This window comes from Ochotona curzoniae, unplaced genomic scaffold (assembly GCF_017591425.1).
Source record: "Ochotona curzoniae isolate NIBS_2020 unplaced genomic scaffold, NIBS_Ocur_1.0 contig_4516, whole genome shotgun sequence".
Classification (NCBI taxonomy): domain Eukaryota; kingdom Metazoa; phylum Chordata; class Mammalia; order Lagomorpha; family Ochotonidae; genus Ochotona; species Ochotona curzoniae.
Genome location: NW_024466313.1, coordinates 3,923,891 through 3,943,000, shown reverse-complemented (window position 1 = coordinate 3,943,000; position 19,110 = coordinate 3,923,891). Strand labels below are relative to the sequence as shown.

Genomic DNA, 19,110 nt, shown 5'->3' with positions numbered 1-19,110 from the left:
GGGGACTCCACAGTGGACTCCAGCACCCAGGCTGTGCCCAGCGGGGACTCCACAGTGGATTCCAGCACCCAGGCTGTGCTGCGGGCGCCTGCCCTTCCACCTGAGCACACAGGGAGGAATTGTGCTTCTTCAAGGCCCAGCGGGGACTCCACAGTGGATTCCAGCACCCAGGCTGTGCTGCCGGGGCCTGCCCTTCCACCTGAGCACACAGGGAGGAATTGTGCTTCTTCAAGGCCCAGCGGGGACTCCACAGTGGATTCCAGCACCCAGGCTGTGCTGCCGGGGCCTGCCCTTCCACCTGAGCACACAGGGAGGAATTGTGCTTCGAGGCCCAGCGGGGACTCCACAGTGGACTCCAGCACCCAGGCTGTGCCCAGCGGGGACTCCACAGTGGATTCCAGCACCCAGGCTGTGCTGCGGGCGCCTGCCCTTCTACCTGAGCACACAGGGAGGAATTGTGCTTCTTTGAGGCCCAGCGGGGACTCCACAGTGGATTCCAGCACCCAGGCTGTGCCGCGGGCGCCTGCCCTTCCACCTGAGCACACAGGCCTCCCTCCTCAGTTGTCTTCTAGAACAAACTCAGAGGGTGTCAGCCAGCTCTGCTCCCCCACAGCCCTGCCCTGGCTGCTTCGTGCTTACGGTGCTGTGAGCTCAGTACTCCTCAAGTCCCCGAGCACTCCTGCGTGCTTGATGATCTTGGAGAATGAACACACGCATCATTTAGGAACTTCTTCCTTTCGACTCCTAAATTCACTTTAAATACTGTCCTACACTGGCTCTCGTATATTTTTAAAGATTTGTTTTTGTTGGAAAGTCAGACTTACAGGGAGAAGGACAGACAGATCTTCCGCCTGCTGGTTCACTCTCCAAGAGGCCGCGATAGCCCGAGCGGAGCTGACCTGCAGCCAGGAGCCGGTCCCGATGAGGGCATAAAGTGTGTGACAGGGGAGAAGTGGGCCAGACGCATGGCCTGTTGTAGCTACACACAGACAGGATGGCCATTACTGTGACAAGAACCCCGCTGGAGGGGACGGTGGGAAAGCCAAAGCCCCACCCGCCCAGAGCCCATCACTGCTTCCCAGCGGGCTCAGCACGGAGGGCACTTACAGAACAGGCCCGGGTCATGAGGCCGGGCCGGGGGCAGGGGGCAGCTGCCCCGCCTGTGGCAGACAGGGCCCCTTGATCCCAGTCCCTGCTCCTGCTGAGCCAGCGAGGGCCACCGCGGCCAGCACGGACGCTTCTCCCGTGTCCCCAGACAGGCCCAGGCCTGCAGTCCCAAGCCTCTACTCCCCGTCTGCCTTTCAGAACAGGATTTACTTGCTCATGATTTATTTGGTGCAAGAGACACTCCGAGTACCACTGATCCATTCCCCAGATGGCCGCAACAGCCAGGGCTGAGCCAAGCTGGAGCCCAGGGCCAGGAGTTCCATCCTGGTCTCCACACAGGGGGCAGGGGATAGGGGGCAGGGGATAGGGGGCAGGGGATGGCCGCAACAGCCAGGGCTGGGCCAAGCTGGAACCCAGGCCAGGAGCTCCACGGGGGCCGCGGCCCAGGCCTTCCCAGGTGCGCGGGCAGAACTGCAGGCTGCACGCAGAGAAGCCAGGACTCGCATGGACACCCCACTATGGGATGCTGCCCTGGCCCCTGCCTGGCCCACTGCGCCACAAGGAAGTCACCTAGGGTGGAGGCGAGCCCAGCTGGCTGCAGACTGTCCCCTGGCCCAACGGGCAAAGGAGAGGCTCTCCGGGGGGCTGAGGGGGTAGTGACTTCCCGAGGGACCTCCATTCCCCAAAGCCACCACCCAGGGGTCCCTCTGGGCTGACCCCCAGAGTCCGGCTGAGAACCACTTCAGCGACGGAATGTTGGCGAGGAGCCGATCCCGGAGGCGCCAGGCAGGGCAGGGCCGCCGGGCGCTGGGTCCCCGCTGGGCTCGTGCTGGGCTTGCCTGTGAAGGGACACCCGGAGTCCTCCCGGCTTCAGCGCCACACGTGTAGGACCGCTTTGGGGGGCTAGTTCCGAGATTCTAAACGCCCTAATGCATCAGCACACCATTTCGACCTCCCACCACAACCACGGGGGCAGGAAGAGAGGCCTGGGGCGGTGGGCGAGAGGTGACCGCCTGTCAGGACCCAAGTCAGAGGCAGCAGCAGCCGGGCACCGCCACAGGGCCAAGGAAGCGGGAAGCGCTGGCCCATAGGGAGTCCCTTGGCCAAAACGAGTCTGCGCAGGCGCACTAGGCCTGGCGGAGCCTGGGGGCGGGGCTGGCGGGCTGGAGGGTGGGCCTAGCGTGCCAGAGGGCGGGGCTGGCGGCTTCGGGGCGGGGCTGGCGGGCCAGGGGCGGGGCCGGCGGCTCTGGGGGCGGGCCGCGACGGACGCGCAGCCGCAGTCCCAGCCTGCCCGGCCCCCGGCCCACTTCCGGCGCCGCGCTAGCTCCGGGCAGGGCCGGCGGACGCTGGCGTTGCGTCTGTCCAGCTGTCCGGCAGAGACCGAGCGAGCGGCGGAGGGAGCGGCCATGGCGTCCGGCGGGCCGACATCGCGCTCGCGGCTGCCTGTCGGCGGCGCCCTGCTGGTGCTGGTGCTCGTGCGGGCCGCGGCCGCGCAGGAGCCGGCCGGAGGCGGTGAGGGCCGGGCCTGGGGTCGGGTCGGGGTCCGGCGCGCGGAGGAGCCGCCCTTTGACCAGGCGCGTGACGGGGAGGCCCGGGGCTCGGGGGAGGCCGGGGCCGCGGGGCCTCGTGTCCATCCGCGGCTCCGCCCTGGCGAGGTGCAGCCTCAAGGCACGGGAATGCGCGTTGTGCTCGGGGGGAGCCCGGGCTGGGCAGCGTCCTGGGCGGCCACACCCGGTGGCCGCTGGCTGTGAGGCCGGTCCCCCTGCAGTGAGGGCTGGAGCGGCCTGTTAGGACCTCGCCCGCAAGGCGCCTCCGGGCTCAGCCTTTGTGACGGTGGGTGGTGTCCCCGGCACAGGTGGACGCTGACCACCCCAAGGTGGCAGGTGGCTCAGGAAGCTGTGTGTCGGGGCTGCTTCTGGGCTCCGGCTTTGGGGGATGCCTGTGCCCTGGGGGATGCCTACGCCCTAGGAGCATGCCTGTGCCCTGGGGAGTGGTGCCTGTGCCCTGGGGAGGGGTGCCTGCGCCCTGATCCTTGGGGTGTGACGCCGCCAAAAAGCACTTCCTCATTGGGCAGAGGTGGCCCTGCTGGCTTCCTCTTGGAAGCTCCCAGTGCCAGGAGGCTGTCCTGTTTTACTCACTCTCACCTTGAAATGGCAGGAGCTGGCCCCAGGCGATGGCTCCGTGGTTCAGTCCTCGCCTTGCATGCGCCAGTATCCCATAGAGGCGCTGGTTCCTGTTCTAGCTGTCCCACTTCCCATCCAGCTCCCTGCTTGTGGCCTGGGAAAGCAGTCGAGGACAGCCCACAGCCTTGGGACCCTGCACCCGTGTGGGAGACCTGGAGGAGGCTCCTGGCTCCTGGCTTCGGATCAGCTCAGCTCTGGCCGTTGTGGCCGTGGGGGGTGTGAACCAGTGGAGATCTGTGTCTCCTTCCCTCCGTACATCTGATGTGCCTTTCCAGCAGCAATAGATACATCTTTAAAGAGATGGCCGGAACAGAATGAGGCTGTGTGAGCCGGTACAGTGCCTGAGGGGGGGTGCCCTGGACCCCACGGACACCCAGGCGTCCCCATGCGGTGTGGGGTGATGCGGTCACAGGGCAGGACTGTGATGTGAGTGGGTTTAGGGCGGCCCGACACCTGCTCTCACGGCCTCAGTCGGAGGGCGTGAGAGCCCGCAGCACAGGAGCCTCCCTAGAGCCTGGAGTTGCACATCCACGGGCCCAGGAGCGCGGCCGGGCGCCTGCTGCCCACGCAGAGCTCGGAGCAGCACAGCAGGGCCAGGCCACCAGCCCAGCACGGGCTCTGCCGCCTGCTCTTGGAGGCGGCAAATCTGGTTTTGTTGTGAAATCCTGTTTTTGACTAAGTTGTATAAACTGCCGCAGCCAGCGCGCGTGGTATGCTGCTCTCGCTGCTGCAGTGGGATGCCCAGGACTTCTCTGTCTCAATGAATTTCTGTTCTGTCCTTTTGTCTGCCGCTGATGTCCCTGGGCAGGAGGGACCCGATCCACCGCGAGGGCTGCAGCGTGCCGTGCGGCCAGGCCGTGATAAGTGGCGAACTCTTGTCCTCAGCTCGGCAGAATGTGCTGGCTTGTCCTGTGGGACTCACTGGGGTGAGGCCGTGAAGTGACCCACAGTGAAACGCTTTGAAAACACGTGCACGGTCAGCCCAGCCCCGTGACGCGGCGGGCGTGGAGCAGCCCGTGTGCACGTGGTCCTGGCCTCGCTGCAGCTCCTTGCTGCTGGCACGGGAGGACAGCAGAGGCTAGCCGCGTGCTTGGGCCTGTGCCATGCATGTGGGCAGCTGAAGGAGCTCCTGGCCCTCGGGCAGTGAACCAGCAGCTCTGTCTCTGTAGCTCTTTCAAATCAATGAAGCTTCTTCTTTTTTTTAACGGATCAATAGGCTCCGAGTTGAGGCCCCGAGTCACAGGACCTTAGAGATGCGGCCACACCCTGGCTGGGCTTACGGAGTTTCCTAGTGTGTGCTGAGGTCAGGATGCAGTGAGAGACCTCTGAGGGGCAGGCTGCTGCCTGGCCCCACAGCCTTCTTCTGCTGGCAGACATGAGCTGCGGACAGAGTAGGATGCCCTTTCCCAGCTCTGATGTTGTTGTTATTTTTTTAGCATTTATTTTTTACTGGAAAGTCAGATATACAGAAAGGAGGAGAGACAGAGAGGAAGATTTTCCATCTGTCGATTCACTCCCCAAGCCGCCACAACAGCTGGAGCTGCGCTGATCTGAAGCCAGGAGCCAGGAGTCTCTTCTTGGTCTCCCACATGGGTGCAGGATCCCAAGTCTTGGGCCGTCCTCAACTGCTTTCCCAGGCCACAGGCAGGGAGCTGGATGGGACGTGGGGCAGCCGGGACATGAACCAGAGCCCACATGGGATCCTGGTGCGTGCAAGGAGAGGACTTTACCAGCTAGGCCCAGCTCCGACGTTTTACTGAGGCCTCACTTTGCTGCAGACCTGCCCTGTTGCTAGTGTGTCAGGAACTGGAGGGGAGTTGAGCAGTTTTCCCTGCCTTCCTCCAGGGCCTCAGCTGACTCACAGGGAGCCATAATGCAGAGGTCTAGGCTGGACCTAGTCTGTACTGTGTCTTGGTTCACGCAAGACCAGATAAGAAAAAGCTTTATGAACCCAGTGAGGGAGACCCCCTCTCTCCCTGCCTGCCCTGGAGTGAGGCCCCCTTCCCTCCCCGTCTGTCCTCCTGGGGGAGGCCGTAGCCTTTCATGGATGACCTGGCTGCTCAGTGTGGAGGGGCTGCCGGCCCTCTGCCTTCGGTGTGCTGGCTTTGGCGTCAGTGCCTTGGATTTAGAACATTGGCTCTAGACTGGCTGCTCTGTCTTGCCCAGCCCTGTCTGATGGCCTGGGGAAGCAGTGGGGCAAGCCTGAGGACCCTGCCCCGCCTGGGAGACCTGGCTGAAGCTCCTGGCTGCTGGCAGCTGCCTGGGGAGCGAAGCAGCGGCTGGGAAACCTGTTTCTCCTCCCTATTTAAATCTGCCTTTCAGGTAAAAGATCTTTAGAAGGTCACCTTATGATGTTTCTGTTGAGGACTGGCAGCTGACTTGTTGGCTGAAGGGACTGCTCAGCCTGAATCCTGTAGGATGTGTGCAGGAGCAAGGGCCTCTGCTGCCTGACTCCGCGGGAGTAGCAGGGTGTGGGTCTTGAGCCCGGACATGCTCGCTTTCCCAGGCACAGCTGCCCAGCTGTCCCGTTGGCGTGCCCACACTCACCCCCGTCGGCAAGCCCCTCCTGCCGGCTGACGCCTGGCTGCCTTCCGGTGAGCGGGGTCAGTTCCAGCAGCCGTGTGACTGTGTCTTCCTTGGTGCCCCTGAGGAGGCGGCCCGTCGGTCACTCTGTCCAGGGTCATGTTAAGGCCTTGGTCACCTTGGCGGGGCCTGTGCTGTGGGCTGAGTGAGCCCTGGTTGCTGCCTGTCCCCCCGTCTCGGCTCAGGGCTCCTGCCGTGGCCGTGGTGCTGTGGTTAAGCAGTGGACGCTGCCCGACTCAGCGGCGTCTCGTGTCATCCACGCTTGCTGCCTGGCCTTCTCTGACTGCATGTCATGGGCAGTGGCTATTTGAGCTGTCCACGCTGGCCCTGAGTCCTGTGGCCGGTCAGCTGTACTTCCTGCGACGCCGTGCCGTGGCGAGCTCTGTCCACTGCCGTCCGCCGTCCTGGAACTGCCCTCATCTCCCAGGCCCCGGGCTCCTTTGCAGGGGGAGCAGCGGCTGGGAAGCCGGGCTGGCCTCTGCGTGGACGAAGCTGTGCCCAGCGCTGGGGACTTGTCGCCTTGCTGGGCCGGTTGGGACGTGCTGCTGCGTGTGCTTGCCACGACGGGAGCTTGAGCAGAGGGGGTCACCCTACTGGGGGTTCTCGGAGGGCGTCTTGGGCACGAGTGACTGTCATGCTTCCATGTGAAATGGGCGGTGCGACTGAAGCAGAGGACCTGTGCGAGCCAAGGCCGGTTCACCCTGCGATTGTCCCTCCAGTCACAGAATGAATAAAACAGCAGCTTTTTAAAAAGCACTTCAAAGGTAGAGCAATGCAGGGGGAGAAAGAGCTTCCCTCCACTGGTTCTTCCTCCAGATGGCTCCGACGGCGGGAACCAGGAATGTCTTCTGGGTCTGTCTTGGGGGTAGCAGGGTCCGCGTGCTCGCACCGTGTGCTGCAGCATTGGCTGCAGTTTAATACGCTGCACCCCAGAGCAGTGTCTGCCACCCTGTGTGGTGTGTCCGTCTGTCCAGCCAGACTGCCCAGGCCTTAGCTGTACCTCACTACGCGTGTTGCCAGCCCGCATGCAGTGGTTGTCTCGGGCACATTCCAAAGTGTGTCCAGAAAGGGTTCACCTGCAAGGAGGCTGTGAGCCCCGAGGCAGGCCCTGCCCTCGTGGTGCCTGACCCTGCTCGCCCGGGGGCGGCCCTGTCCTCGTGGTGCCTGACCCTCCTCGCCCAGGGGCGGCCCTGCCCTCGTGGTGCCTGACCCTCCTCGCCCGGGGGCGGCCCTGCCCTCGTGGTGCCTGACCTGCCCTCGTGGTGCCTGACCCTCCTCGCCCGGGGGCGGCCCTGCCCTCGTGGCACCGTGCCCTCCTCTCCGGCCAGGCCGCTGTCTTTCCCTCTGTCGCTCTGATCATCCATGTTTTGTGTAGATCGTTCCTCCCCCTCCTTTGTTTGGGCAGTTGTGAATTTTTAAACCTTTTCAATTTACATAGAAAAATGTTCATGTATTTCATATATATACTCTGCATTTTTCAGCCCTGTGATGCCTCCTGCCTTCCTTTGTTTTCCTTTTAGTTTTTGCTGTACCATCCATTCAGTTCCCTTTACAGTCACAGGTTCGCGTCTCCACGAAGTAACTCCGCCGGTAGGAAGTAGAACACTAGTGCTGGCCTGGACAAGGCGGTGTGTGCTCTGGCCTGACCCACAAACCTCCTGGAGTACAAGTGCTGCTCGTGGCCGTGCCGTGGGGGGGTGTGTTTCCATGGGAGTGGGGCAGGCATGAGTGTGTTGGTGAGGCCACGGGACAGGCATGGGTGTGTGGCCAAGGCCGGGGGTGGGGGCAGGCATGGGTGTGGCCACGTGGCCATGGGACAGGCATGGGTGTGAGGCCGGGGGTGGGGGCAGGCATGGGTGTGGCCACGTGGCCATGGGACAGGCATGGCTGTGTCTCCATGGCCGGGGGTGGGGGCAGGCATGGGTGTGGCCACGTGGCCATGGGACAGGCATGGGTGCGTCTCCGTGGCCGGGGGTGGGGGCAGGCATGGGTGTGGCCGCGTGGCCATGGGACAGGCATGGGTGTGTCTCCGTGGCCGGGGGTCGGGCAGGCATGGGTGTGTGGCCGAGGCCGGGGGTGGGGGCAGGCATGGGTGTGGCCGCGTGGCCATGGGACAGGCATGGGTGTGTGGCCGAGGCCGGGGGTGGGGGCAGGCATGGGTGTGTCTCCGTGGCCGGGGTGGGGGTGGTGTTTCCATGGTAGTGGAACAGGCTTGGGTGTGTCTCTGTGGCCAGGGGGCAGCCGTGGCTGTGTTTGTGGCTATGGGGTAGGCCCCACTGGCCAGCCTGGGTCACAGACGCTGACACCTCGGGCACTGCCCAGCACTGCTGCCGTCCTGGCCTGCAGTTGGGGGCGGTGGTTTTCACCGTACTGGCACATGTAGTATCGGGTCTGGCTTGCCTAGTGACCAGGGACGCTGGGTCGGAGCACCTGGGTCCCGGCTGCCTGCTGCCACATAGGGTGTCCTTCATGTGTCCTTCAGGCGTACCGCAGTCCTTGCCCTCTGACTGAGAGTCGCGTCTGACCCCTCTGTTGGGCAGTAGTGCTGTGTATGTGGAGCGGCGTGTCCCTGGGGGCCGGAGCACAGCCCTGGCTGGGGAAGGCCGGCCAGGCCCACGAGGTCGGGGTCTGAGAACACGGGTGTTGCGGTGACCTCGCCTGGAGGCTGGTTGGTTGCCAGTGGGTGAGGACCAGGTCACCCTCTAAGGGACATGCATGCCGTCTGTGTCTGGAGCCGCCTCCTTCCAGGAAGTGCCCTGGCGTGCTGTGCCTGCTCGTTCAGGATATAGTGAACTTTGTCCTTGTGCCTTGAAGGTAACTTGTCACCAGGAGCAGCTTGGTGGTTCCAGGTGAGATTGGTGGCGCCAGCGTCCCGTGCTGGCCCCTCCCTGCGTGGGAGCTGATATCTGCATGGCGTGGTTTTCACTGATTTCCTTGTTTTCTCCACAGCTTGTTCCCACAACACGAACAGAACCTGTGAGGAATGCCTGAGAAACGTCTCTGTGAGTCACGTGCCCAGCGGAGCGCCGTGTGCAGAGGCCTGCCCGGGGGTCCGGGGCTTGCTCGTGGCGTTGCAGGGCGGGCTGTGTGGGATTGGGGGTGTCTCGTGGAGATATTTCTGTGGTGTGGCTTAGTTCCTGTAGCAGGTGCCTGGGAAGTAAAGATAGTACAGCAGTTCTCGCCGAGCTGGTGCCTGGGCACTTCTGCTGCTGGGCCTGAAGTTGCTGGCAGGGCACCCTGGGATGGGAGAGGGGGCATTCCACCCTGCAGTCTGGGAGGGTCCTGGTCCCACAGCACCCCCACTGGCTGAAGCACCTCATGAGGCTGGAGCAGGATGGTGCAGGCCCGGGAGTGGAGAACAGCTCCTGTCTGAAGGGCTGCCTCTGGGGGCCTGGCCTGACTGGGGCTGCTCCCCTTGCCCACCATGCCTGTGGGGCCCTTGTGCCCTGCTGCAGCAGCCTGGCCTGGTGCTTTGCTGTGTGTGGCTACCCAGCTCATGGCGGGCTGGAGCAGGCGCATCAGCAAGTGGTGCCCTGAGCCTTCCCTGCAGTAGCTGCTTGTCGCCGGGGCAAGCCTGAGGCAGGATGCCTGGTGCCCGTTGACAAACGGCAGCTGCCATTCAGCAACTCAGTGGGTGCGTGCTGAGGACCAGGCCCTCAGCAGGCAGTGTGCCCGGTGTGCGAGAAGTGGAGGTGCTGTGCGGAAGCCGTGTGAGGCCCGGGCACAGGGGAGCTGGGGGCTTGGTAGCTCAGAAGCAGGGGCCCTTGTTGGGTTCAACCTTGTGAGTTGACGGGGCCACTGCTGGGCATTGACTAGAGGGCATTGAGGGTGAACATGGAGGCATTTGGGAGGCCCAGGAGGCAGTGCGTGCAATCAGGGCCTGGCCATTCTCAGGCCTGATTTTCTGTCGATTTCTTTCAGTGTCTGTGGTGCAACACGAACAAGGCTTGTCTGGACTACCCAGTTACAAAAATCCTGCCACCTGCTTCTCTTTGTAAACTGAGTTCTGCACGCTGGGGTGTTTGCTGGGGTAAGTTGTTTTGTTTATTTGGTTTTTTTCTTTTTGAAAATTCTGCAAACAACCAGCAACTTTTCGTGCAGATCAGGTTATCCCCACGCACGGAGATTGTGTGGGACACGCACAGCGCTCTGGAAGGCTCCATCAGGGCCCGTGGGGACCACTGCGCTGACCCAGTCACCTGGAATGCGCTGTCTGCTCCCCGATGCTTCCACAGTCCTGGGGTGAGCTGTACCAGTGACAGTCCCAGGCCAGCTCTTCACACCAGGCGGGCTCGCGTTCCGTGGGGCAGGCGTCCTGAGGGCTGAGGGGACGCTGTAGGAAGCCTGGGTGTTTGTGTTTCTCTCTGACTGAGGGTGCTGAGCACCTTGGCCTGTGACTCTCCTGTAAGTGATGTCACCACCAGGTTACAGGGATGGCCAGACACACAGGAGTCCAGCCCTGGACGGCTGAGGTTGGCAGCTTTCAGTTCCAGTGTGTCCTGTAGAGTCCCTGGAAGAAGACACCGTGTCCCACGTGGTCATAGCCCAGGGTGGAGACGCATGTCCCACGTGGTCGTGTCCTAGGGTGGAGACGCCATGTCCCACGTGGTCGTGTCCTAGGGTGGAGACGCCATGTCCCACATGGTCGTGTCTCAGAAGGGAGACGCTGTGTCCCATGTGGTCGTGTCCCAGGGTGGAGACACCGTGTCCCACGTGGTCGTGTCCCAGGGTGGAGACACCGTGTCCCACGTGGTCGTGTCCCAGGGTGGAGACGCCATGTCCCACGTGGTCGTGTCTCAGAAGGGAGACGCTGTGTCCCATGTGGTCGTGTCCCAGGGTGGAGACACCGTGTCCCACGTGGTCGTGTCCCAGGGTGGAGACACCGTGTCCCACGTGGTCGTGTCCCAGGGTGGAGACGCCATGTCCCACGTGGTCGTGTCCCAGGGTGGAGACACTGTGTCCCACGTGGTCGTGTCCCAGGGTGGAGACGCCATGTCCCACGTGGTCGTGTCTCAGAAGGGAGACGCTGTGTCCCATGTGGTCGTGTCCCAGGGTGGAGACGCCGTGTCCCACGTGGTTGAAGCCAGGATGGGGCTGCCATGGACTGTGCACCACCATGGACTGTGTGCAGCTTTGTGGGGTGCTCCTCATCCCAGGTGTCACTACCCCTGAGGGCTGGGGGACCCCAGTGTCAGCCCCGTGTTGGGTCGCAGCGAGCTTTGTGTGTTGGCGGCAGGGTCGGCTGCACTAGGCCAGCTGCCACGCAAACCCCGTTGGCTCTTGAAGATGGCTTTGCAGAGATCTCAGCACCGACCCACCCCAAATGGAGGGCTCCTTCCTGTTTCTGCTGTTGCCATTCGTGGCAGTTTACGTTTTCTGAATACTGAGGAGGAAAAGGCAGGATTTGAGCTCCAAAGGTGTTTGGGCAAGTGCGGCTTGGTGTGTCAGCATCATTACTGAGCTAGCAGTGCGGTCTGCTTGGGAGTCGCTCACAGCGGGGCACCTTGCATGGCGCACTGCGGGCCCTTGGGACGGCCACCTGCACGCCTGCCCCGGCCAGGAGGGCAGGAGGTGTCGGCACAGTGCTTTAGGCGGCAGGGCAAGTGGGATTGTCTGGGCACCACAGCCCAGGGAGTTTGCTCTTGGCACTGTCTTCCAGTGGTGTTGCAAAGCTTGTTTGCACACAGCCTTTGGGTGTGAATTGGCTGTGGTCCAGGCTGAGTAGAACAGCCTTAGCTGGTTTCCATTTCCAGCTCTTGATGTGCACTTGAACTTGTTTCCAGTTTGTGTCTGTTTCACAGGGAGCGGTTGCTTGGTGTGCTCTCTGCAGAGTTGATGAGGCTGTGGAGGTCCTGCCCGAGCAGCCGCTCCAGCCCCTGTCCCTCCGGATCCGTCAGTGGGCAGCGTGCTTCCCTTGGATGCCCCTTGGCAGTAATGTCATGTGCTTAACATTGACTTAAATAGTGAACAAAGCTGCATCAGACTAAACCCCCGTTTCTGAGTTAGCCTGAGTTCAAGTGGCAATGTCTTGGTCTGAGTATGCATACATGGTCCTGGGACCCTAGGTTGTCCTGAACTGCAGAGGGACTCAGCAGGCCCTGGGGGTGGGACCCTGCTGGCGCCTTGTCTGAGGCCATGCGCTCTGGCCGTGATGGCCCCCTTCACGGTGTGTGTGGGTTGTAGTGACCCTGGCTGTGACGGCCCCCCTCACAGTGTGTGTGGGTTGTAGTGACCCTGGCCGTGACGGCCCCTCTCACGGTGTGTGTGGGTTGTAGTGACCCTGGCCGTGACGGCCCCTCTCACGGTGTGTGTGGGTTGTAGTGACACTGGCCGTGACGGCCCCTCTGACAGTGTGTGTGTGGGTTGTAGTGACCCTGGCCGTGACGGCCCCCCTCACAGTGTGTGGGTTGTAGTGACCCTGGCCGTGACGGCCCCCCTCACAGTGTGTGGGTTGTAGTGACCCTGGCCGTGACGGCCCCCCTCACAGTGTGTGTGTGGGTTGTAGTGACCCTGGCCGTGACGGACCCTCTCACGGTGTGTTTGGTTTGCAGTGAACTTTGAGGCACTGATCATCACCATGTCTGTTTTGGGGGGCGCCATCCTGCTGGGTGTTGCCGTCTGCTGCTGCTGCTGCTGCCGGAGGAAGAGGAGTCGGAAGCCGGACAAGAGCGACGAGAGGGCCATGAGGGAGCGGGAAGAGAGGCGGATCCGCCAGGAGGAGAGGTGAGGGACCGTCCTGGGGCGGCGGGCCTGCGGGGTCGTGGAGGTCCCTGTCCCTGAAAGCAAAGGCACTGCTTGGGGTTGCCAGGATTCCTTCTGTGCAGAGAAGGAGACGGACAGCCCCGTGAGTCTGTGTGTGCGCCCCGGCCTGGTCACAGATGGCCCCGCCGGGTAGTCAGGCTGCCGACGGCTGTTAATCCAGGAGGCAGGGCGGAGTCATGTCGTCACCACCACCGAGCAGGGTGCATGAGGTGCTGTTTCTTGGAGTCAGCTGGCTGGCCTGCCAAGCCTCCTCCTTGCCAGGGCTGGCTCAGGGACCAGTGAGCTTTCCTAAGTAGGAGAGCTTTTCAGAGTTAACAGTGCACCAGGCAGGAGTGTGCTGCTTCTCTGGTGCCCACATCAGACCCAGTGCCCGCATCAGACCTGGTGCCTGCTGGCGTCCTGCTGCTGTACTTGCCGTCCAGCCTCCTGAAGGTCTCAGAGGATGGCCTTGACACAGGGCCTGCGTGGAGAGTCACGCTCCTGAGTTCTTCCTGTGCCAGTACTGGCTGGTGGGAGTATCTGGACAGTGAGGGATCAGCTGGTGGGAGTATCTGGACAGAGGGATCAGCTGGTGGGAGTATCTGGACAGAGGGATCGGCTGTGGGAGTATCTGGACAGTGAGGGATCAGCTGTGGGAGTATCTGGGAGTATCTGGACAGTGAGGGATAGCAGACACAAACATCTCTCTGTTGCTCAGACTTTGAATCTTTTTTAAAGTTTGGTTAATTTTATTTGGAAAGTCCTGGCTGCTGGAGAAGGAGAGACAGAAATCCTTCCACGTGCTGGTCGCCATGTGGCTGCACAGTCAGAGCTGGATTGGTCAGAAGATGGGAGCAGGTGCTTCTCGGTCTCCCGTGTCAGTGCAGGTCCCAGGACTTGGGCCTCCTCTCTGCTTCCCCAGCCCACGGGCAGGGAGCTGGAGGGCAAGTGGAGCAGCTGGAACTAAGGCCGATGCCCACAGCGGATGCTGGTGCTGGCAGGAGGACTCACAGCACCCTGCTGGCCCTGAGACGAACCTTTTTTCAGTATCAGAGTGTCAGTTGACTTGGTTCATTGGCGAGAAGATGCCGTTGGACCGCCCTGCCTGCTCCCCCTTGGGCGCGTGCTGGGCAGCAGGGAAGCCACCAGAAGCGGAAGCTTGTGCCGCAGCTGCTGACAGCCCCCTGTGCCTCGTGGTTTGCCACATGGTGTCTCCTTTTGCTTTTTAGGAGAGCGGAGATGAAGTCAAGACATGATGAAATCCGGAAAAAATACGGTAAGGACTGTGTGTCTTCCTGCTGGGTGGCAGTTGCCACCATGCCGTCCTGGTCCTGTCGGTGCCGAGGGAGTGTGGACGGCTGGGATGGGTGGGCTTCCTTCTGGGCGCTGGGGGCTTCCTCCTCAGCGGAGGGGAGATTGTCTCTTGTGAGAAAGGCGGCCGTGCACTCGGGCCGGGCCGTCCTGTACTTAGTCTGCTGAGAGCCTTGAGGTGTTGTCTCTATCAGAATCCTTGAGGGAAAGCTTGTTTGGTTGGACATGTATTTGTCTTCTGTGTATAGCAGACTTCTGGAATGATCCGCCTTGCTGCTGAGTCCCTGGACTCCAGCTCTGGCTTGCCCTCAGCCCCGTGCACCTGCGCTGTCCTGTCGGTGACACTGCGGGGGTCCTTCCTCCTGACCCGTGGTACCTCACTGTCAGGGGTGTGTGTGAAAGTCCCCGTAGAGGCACGCGTCCGGGCAGACACAGTGTGTTCGTAATTGTTTACCATTTTGCAAATTGTTTACGTATTCATTTGAAAAGCACACACATCTTCCCCAAATGGCTGCAGCAGGCCAAGGTCAGGAGCCAGGAGTTCCGTCAGGTCCCCTCGGTGTGGCCAGAGCTTTCTGCTGCCTGCCTAGGTGCACTCGCAGTAGTACGGCTCCAGAGGGATGCAGCCAGGACTGGCACCTGCTCCGCATGCTGGCGTTGCAGCTGGCAGCTCAACCCCTGCACCACCAGCCCTGGGGCCAGAGTCGGTGCCTGGATCCACGTCGCAGCTGCGTCCCAGGTTCTGGCTTCCAGCTAGCGTGTGTCCTGGGGGGGGCTGCAGGATATGACATCAGCGCTTGGCTCCATGCCACCCACATGGAATGCTGGAGTCCAGCTCAGCTGAGTTCGGAACTCGCGAAGGGTGCGTGGATGAGGCGCAAAGAGGAAAGAAAGACGAACCACTAGGATTTCATGATCATAATGGACCATGCGGGAAAGCTGTCCGCTTTATTTATACAAAATCAGTCAAACTCTGGCTCAGACTCTTTACGTTGTGGTCAAGTGGGTGTTTCTAAAGATAACTCTGCCAGTTGTCTCACCTAAGGCTAGGATGTTATCCACCTGGCGCCTGGCACCTGGCTAGGAAAAAGTTCTCAATAGATGGTGCATCAATCAGTAACACATTCCTACCACAATCCTCATTCTACAGCTTAGTCTTGAGTTAATCAAGGAAGGAAAGACTTCACAGAAGGAAGGACCTAAAGATCAAAGAAGGAGGGAAAGAATAGGTTCCCACTGCACCTGGGGACTTTACACCCTTGCTTAGTATATGATCAATGGGGGAGGGAAAACCCTAAGCCCTTTGGCTAAAACAGTATGGCGACATCAACTTCCAAGCTCACACTGGCAGTAAACATTAACTCCGCAGAGGCAGACAATGCATAAAGAGATTATAGAATTCTCAGCGGGGTTGTCCAGTGTCCATGCACAGGGAGGTGGAGCTGCATTCAGGCCGTTGGGAAGTTCCTTGCGGCCCTGCCTGCAGTGGAACAATGCTCTTCACACCTTCCTGTCTTCCACACCCATCACACGGACCTCAGCAATGGAAGACCTGCTTTGGCTTCCCAGCGCCTGGCTCAGCCTTGGCCACGCAGGCATTCAGGGGGTGACCCAGCGGATGGGAGTGCTCGGCTCTGTCAGAAAAAGAAAGAAAAGCAGAATTGAACTTTCGCTCTGTGTTTGCCCTCACAGTGTGGGCAAGGCTCTAGCAGAGTCGGTGTGCTGTACCGATGGGTGCGTGTCCTACTCCACCTGTCACAGTGAATCCAACCTTTGAGTCGCGTGCTGCGTCTGCCATGGTGTGCTGTCTTGTGGCAGAGCCACATTGGCAAGCCCCGGGTGTGTAGAAGAATTCCTGCTGGGGACAGCTCATAGAGCAATAGCCTTTGTTCTGTTGCAGAACGGTCTCCCTGCTCCCCTTAAGCCCCACACAGATGGCTGCCACTCATGTTAGGCCGTGGTGTCTGCCCAGTTCTAACTGCACCTGCCTTGACACATGAGAAAGCCACAGTCCCTCCCACGTGCTCCTTCTCTGTCACCTCTGCTGCTCTGAGTCCCCTCCTGCACCTCCATGCCGTGGGAACCGCCAGTGAGGCTGGTGCAGAGCCTCCACGCAGTGGAAGACGAGCCGTGAGCTGTGCGTTGCCCAGGTCCTCGGCGAGCGCCAGAGCCGTGTGCACAGTGCAGTCGTGATGTGCACAAGTTAAATCACAGCATGAGCCAGTCCTGGTTGCGTCACAGCATACACACCTTCCATGTTAGTGCTGGTTAGGTCACAGCACGTGTGAGCTCCCTGTGTGTGTTACAGCATGTGTGAGCTCCCTGTGTATGTGTTACAGCACGTGTGAGCTCCCTGTGTGTGTGTTACGTCACAGCATGTGTGAGCTCCCTGTGTATGTGTTACTGCACAGCACGTGTGAGCTCCCAGTGTGTGTTACGTCACAGCACGTGTGAGCTCCCTGTGTGTTATGTCACAGCACAGCATAGCATGTGTGAGCTCCCTGTGTGTGTGTCACAGCACAGCACGTGTGAGCTCCCTGTGTGTGTTACAGCACAGCACGTGTGAGCTCCCTGTGTGTGTTACGTCACAGCACGTGTGAGCTCCCTGTGTGTGTTACAGCACGTGTGAGCTCCCTGTGTGTGTGTTACAGCACGTGTGAGCTCCCTGTGTGTGTGTTACAGCACGTGTGAGCTCCCTGTGTGTTACAGCATGTGTGAGCTCCCTGTGTGTGTGTGTGTTACAGCACGTGTGAGCTCCCTGTGTGTGTTACAGCACGTGTGAGCTCCCTGTGTGTGTGTTACAGCACGTATGAGCTCCCGGTGTGTGTTACGTTACAGCACAGCACGTGTGAGCTCCCTGTGTGTGTGTTACGTCACAGCACGTGAAGCTCCCTGTGTGTGTTACAGCACGTGTAGCTCCCTGGCGCCCTGTGGCCGTCGTGCTGGCGGTAGATGGCCCATGGCCCTCCGTCCCTGCCGGTTCTGTCCTCTTCTCCGTGACAGTAACTCGCCACTTTGCAAAGCAATGCTTGATTTCTGTGTCTTCATTTCTCTTGACGAGCCTCAGCCGGGGCACAGTGCTTGGCCTCGTATCCCAGCGCGTTTGGCTCCTGTGCTCACAGCCGCGTCCCGGGCAGGAGGCTGCGGACTGGAGCCTGCTTGCTGCACGTGCTTTTCCTACAGCCTCGAGTTCCTCCGGTTAAGGCAGTTGTCACCTTGAGCCGTCTCTGGTTTCATGAGTCCGTTTGTAATTCAGGTTCATTTATTTTCAGGTTTGTTTAAAGAAGAGAACCCATATGCCAGATTTGAAAACAACTAAAACACTTTGACGCCGGCCAGCCTCGGGATGCTGTGTCTGAGTGCCCCTCGGCCCTGGGCAGCGGGCTCAGCTGCCTCGTCCTGTCTCCTGACCTCGGCGACAGATGGCTTGTCCCCTGGTGGCCCAGGCAGGAGCTGCACTCAAACGACAATCCTGCCCCTGCCCTCTGATGTTGCTTTCTGTTCCTTTCACCGAGACCGCTGACCGCTGGGCGCCCACCTTTCTGTCGGGGAAGTGGGCGTACTCCTGTCACTGTGGGCTGTGCGGGGCCCTCAGCAGCCCCTTCTCGGCCACGCGTGCCCAGTCAGGGCCGCCCTGCTGTGTTAGAAACAGGAGCCGATGCAGCGTCCCCTCCTGAGCTCGGCTGAGCCGGGAGCTGTAAGCACTCCTTCACATGGCCTGGAGAGAGAGAGTATGTGTGTGTTAATTCTTGAACTTTCTCTTCTCACCTAAAACATTTCACCACAAAGGTTTTCGTGTAAAAAGGTCAGATAGCTAGTTGGAAGACGTTTGTGGTTGAGATTGTCAGTAAACCGCGAATCTGTGCCCACAGCCATGTGGTGATGCCCCCAGCCTGCCCTCAGCCCCCACGTGGGGCTGGCGTGTGGGCGCACACCGTCTGTCCCCGTCCGTCCTGTCTGGGGGACGGTATTACTGTCCCAGGCAGCGCTCCGGGCCCGTCCTGCCCTGCCACCCCCAGCCGGCCACACCGCGCCCAGCTCGCATCCTGTCGGGCCATGGCTGATGCATTGCTGAGTGGGGGGGAGCTGGGGTCGTGCCCTGATAGGGCGGGGGCCCCTGAGCCCCCCCACCGGGCACCTGTCCTCGAGCCCTTGGGGACTCACCTGCTGGGCATGGCGGCACACGAGTGGGCATTTCTGTATCACATTCTCATACAAGGGAAGCAACTTTGAATTATTTTTTTCCCAGAACTGAATTCTTTAGTCTGTCTTCCCTGACTTCCTGGGCGATTGAGCACAGCTTTGCCAGGTGTCTTAGGAGCAGCGCCGTTGTGTCTGACTGCGTCACAGCGGCCCGGAAGACACTGCTGTGGCTGACAAAGTCCCCTTCCTGACCGCACGGCACTGAGCTCCGAGAGGAGCCTCCCCGTCACACAGTGTCGCTAGCCCTCTCACATGCCACCCCACCATGCTTCATCTGTGAGCTGGCACTGCGCGCAGCCACAGAAGTGTAACCTCAACAAACCATGCCACTTGGAGTGCCTTACTTTGTAACCAGTTTCCAATAAAATGATTTAATACACTTTCACTTAGGACAGTGTGTGTTCCTTCTGTCCAGCTGCCCCCTCGCTGTGCCCTGTGGTTGTAAGGGTGCTGGGCAAACTTGGGCACCAGAGCCGTGGGGAGAGTGTATGCAGTCAGGGCCACAGGGATGCCCTCCATGTGCCCCTGGCCTGGTGGGGGACCATCACTGTCTACGCTTGGACACCAGACCCGCCTGGGTGCTTCTGAATTGGCACTGCGCACAGCGGGAGCTCGCTGCCTTCACCCCTGCTTGGACACACAAGCTGGTGGGCGCTGCGCACAGCGGGAGCTCGCTGCCTTCACCCCTGCTTGGACACACAAGCTGGTGGGCGCTGTGCACAGCGGGAGCTCGCTGCCTTCACCCCTGCTTGGACACACAAGCTGGTGGGCGCTGCGCACAGCGGGAGCTCGCTGCCTTCACACCTGCTTGGACACGCAAGCCCGTGTGCCTTCTCTACTTCACCCTAGAGCCTGTCTGGTTCCTGGGGAGGCTGCCCGCTGCTTCCGGGTGCCCTTCTGTGTGATGTGACTGCTTCCCTGAGCTGGGAGGCACGGGGCCTGTGAGTTGAGGACAGAAGTCACCAGTGACCTGGGCAGGGTT

General features: G+C 61.0%; 1 protein-coding gene across 1 annotated transcript; it reads left to right on the top strand.

Moving 5' to 3' along the window:
* The first annotated feature begins 2,430 nt into the window (after positions 1–2,430).
* On the top strand, positions 2,431–18,513 carry LOC121160716 (PTTG1 interacting protein). Its single transcript, XM_040986748.1, has 6 exons — positions 2,431–2,619; positions 8,823–8,875; positions 9,795–9,903; positions 12,425–12,596; positions 13,844–13,890; positions 17,198–18,513. The coding sequence occupies exons 1-6, from the start codon at positions 2,514–2,516 to the stop codon at positions 17,242–17,244; spliced, it is 534 nt and encodes a 177-aa protein (XP_040842682.1). The 5' UTR covers positions 2,431–2,513; the 3' UTR covers positions 17,245–18,513.
* Positions 18,514–19,110: the final 597 nt, after the last annotated feature.

Bases quoted from the DNA above. Each gene is read 5' to 3' on its own strand.
- LOC121160716 (XM_040986748.1), top strand. From the start codon at position 2,514: ATGGCGTCCGGCGGGCCGACATCGCGCTCGCGGCTGCCTGTCGGCGGC. The intron at 9,904-12,424 runs GTAAGTTGTTTT...TTTGGTTTGCAG, and splicing joins ACGCTGGGGTGTTTGCTGGG to TGAACTTTGAGGCACTGATC. The intron at 13,891-17,197 runs GTAAGGACTGTG...ATTTATTTTCAG, and splicing joins TGAAATCCGGAAAAAATACG to GTTTGTTTAAAGAAGAGAAC.